Source organism: Lottia gigantea (assembly GCF_000327385.1).
Source record: "Lottia gigantea unplaced genomic scaffold LOTGIsca_68, whole genome shotgun sequence".
Lineage (NCBI taxonomy): Eukaryota > Metazoa > Mollusca > Gastropoda > Lottiidae > Lottia > Lottia gigantea.
This window is the reverse complement of record NW_008710315.1, coordinates 607,060-608,217: the sequence shown is the minus strand read 5'-3', so window position 1 is coordinate 608,217 and position 1,158 is coordinate 607,060. Positions and strand designations below refer to the sequence as shown.

General features: G+C 30.6%; 1 protein-coding gene across 1 annotated transcript in view; it reads right to left on the bottom strand.

Moving 5' to 3' along the window:
- LOTGIDRAFT_195554 (hypothetical protein) overlaps positions 1–1,052 on the bottom strand; it is a gene marked incomplete at its 3' end in the record, with an annotated part of 13,144 nt that extends 12,092 nt beyond the window's left edge. Inside the window, exons 1-4 of the mRNA XM_009065155.1 lie at positions 1,044–1,052; positions 712–828; positions 380–496; positions 48–164 (exon numbers count right to left, since the gene is read on the bottom strand). Coding sequence (XP_009063403.1) covers positions 48–164; positions 380–496; positions 712–766 — 289 coding nt within the window. The remainder of the gene's footprint in view (positions 1–47; positions 165–379; positions 497–711; positions 829–1,043) is intronic.
- Positions 1,053–1,158: the final 106 nt, after the last annotated feature.

Here is a 1,158-nt window from a genome sequence, read left to right as displayed (position 1 = left end):
AATTTTAGAAATTATTTGTGATTTCCATGATTATAATATTTACACACCTGTTTGACATTTATCACCTTCGAAACCTTTAGGACAGTCACAGTAATACTCCATTCCAGATGTAGGACAACAAGTTCCACCATTATGACAAGGATGACTGTCACAAGGATTTAATTCTAATGAAAAAAAATGACAAGGATTTAATTCTAATGAAAAATATATGACAAAACTCACAATAAAACTAAGGCAAGTCTCATAGTTTTAGATCATTGTCAACTCTTTGAAAAAGCCATCGTTCAAAAATTCTTTGCCAACTCATTAGAAGACACAGTTTATTGTAAAATTTTAAGAAAATTATTTGTGATTTCCAATGATTATAATATTTACACACCTGTTTGACATTTATCACCTTCGAAACCTTTAGGACAGTCACAGTAATACTCCATTCCAGATGTAGGACAACAAGTTCCACCATTATGACAAGGATGACTGTCACAAGGATTTAATTCTAATGAAAAAAAATGACAAGGATTTAATTCTAATGAAAAATATATGACAAAACTCACAAAAAAACTAAGGCAAGTCTCATAGTTTTAGATCATTGTCAACTCTTTGAAAAAGCCATCGTTCAAAAATTCTTTGCCAACTCATTAGAAGACACAGTTTATTGTAAAATTTTAAGAAAATTATTTGTGATTTCCAATGATTATAATATTTACACACCTGTTTGACATTTATCACCTTCGAAACCTTTAGGACAGTCACAGTAATACTCCATTCCAGATGTAGGACAACAAGTTCCACCATTATGACAAGGATGACTGTCACAAGGATTTAATTCTAATGAAAAAAAATGACAAGAATTTAATTCTAATGAAAAATATATGACAAAACTCACAATAAAACTAAGGCAAGTCTCATAGTTTTAGATCATTGTCAACCCTTTGAAAAAGCCATCGTTCAAAAATTCTTTGCCAACTCATTAGAAGACACAGTTTATTGTAAAATTTTAAGAAAATTATTTGTGATTTCCAATGATTATAATATTTACACACCTGTTTGACATTTATCACCTTCGAAACCTTTAGGACAGTCACAGTAATACTCCATTCCAGATGTAGGACAACAAGTTCCACCATTATGACAAGGATGACTGTCACAAGGATTTAT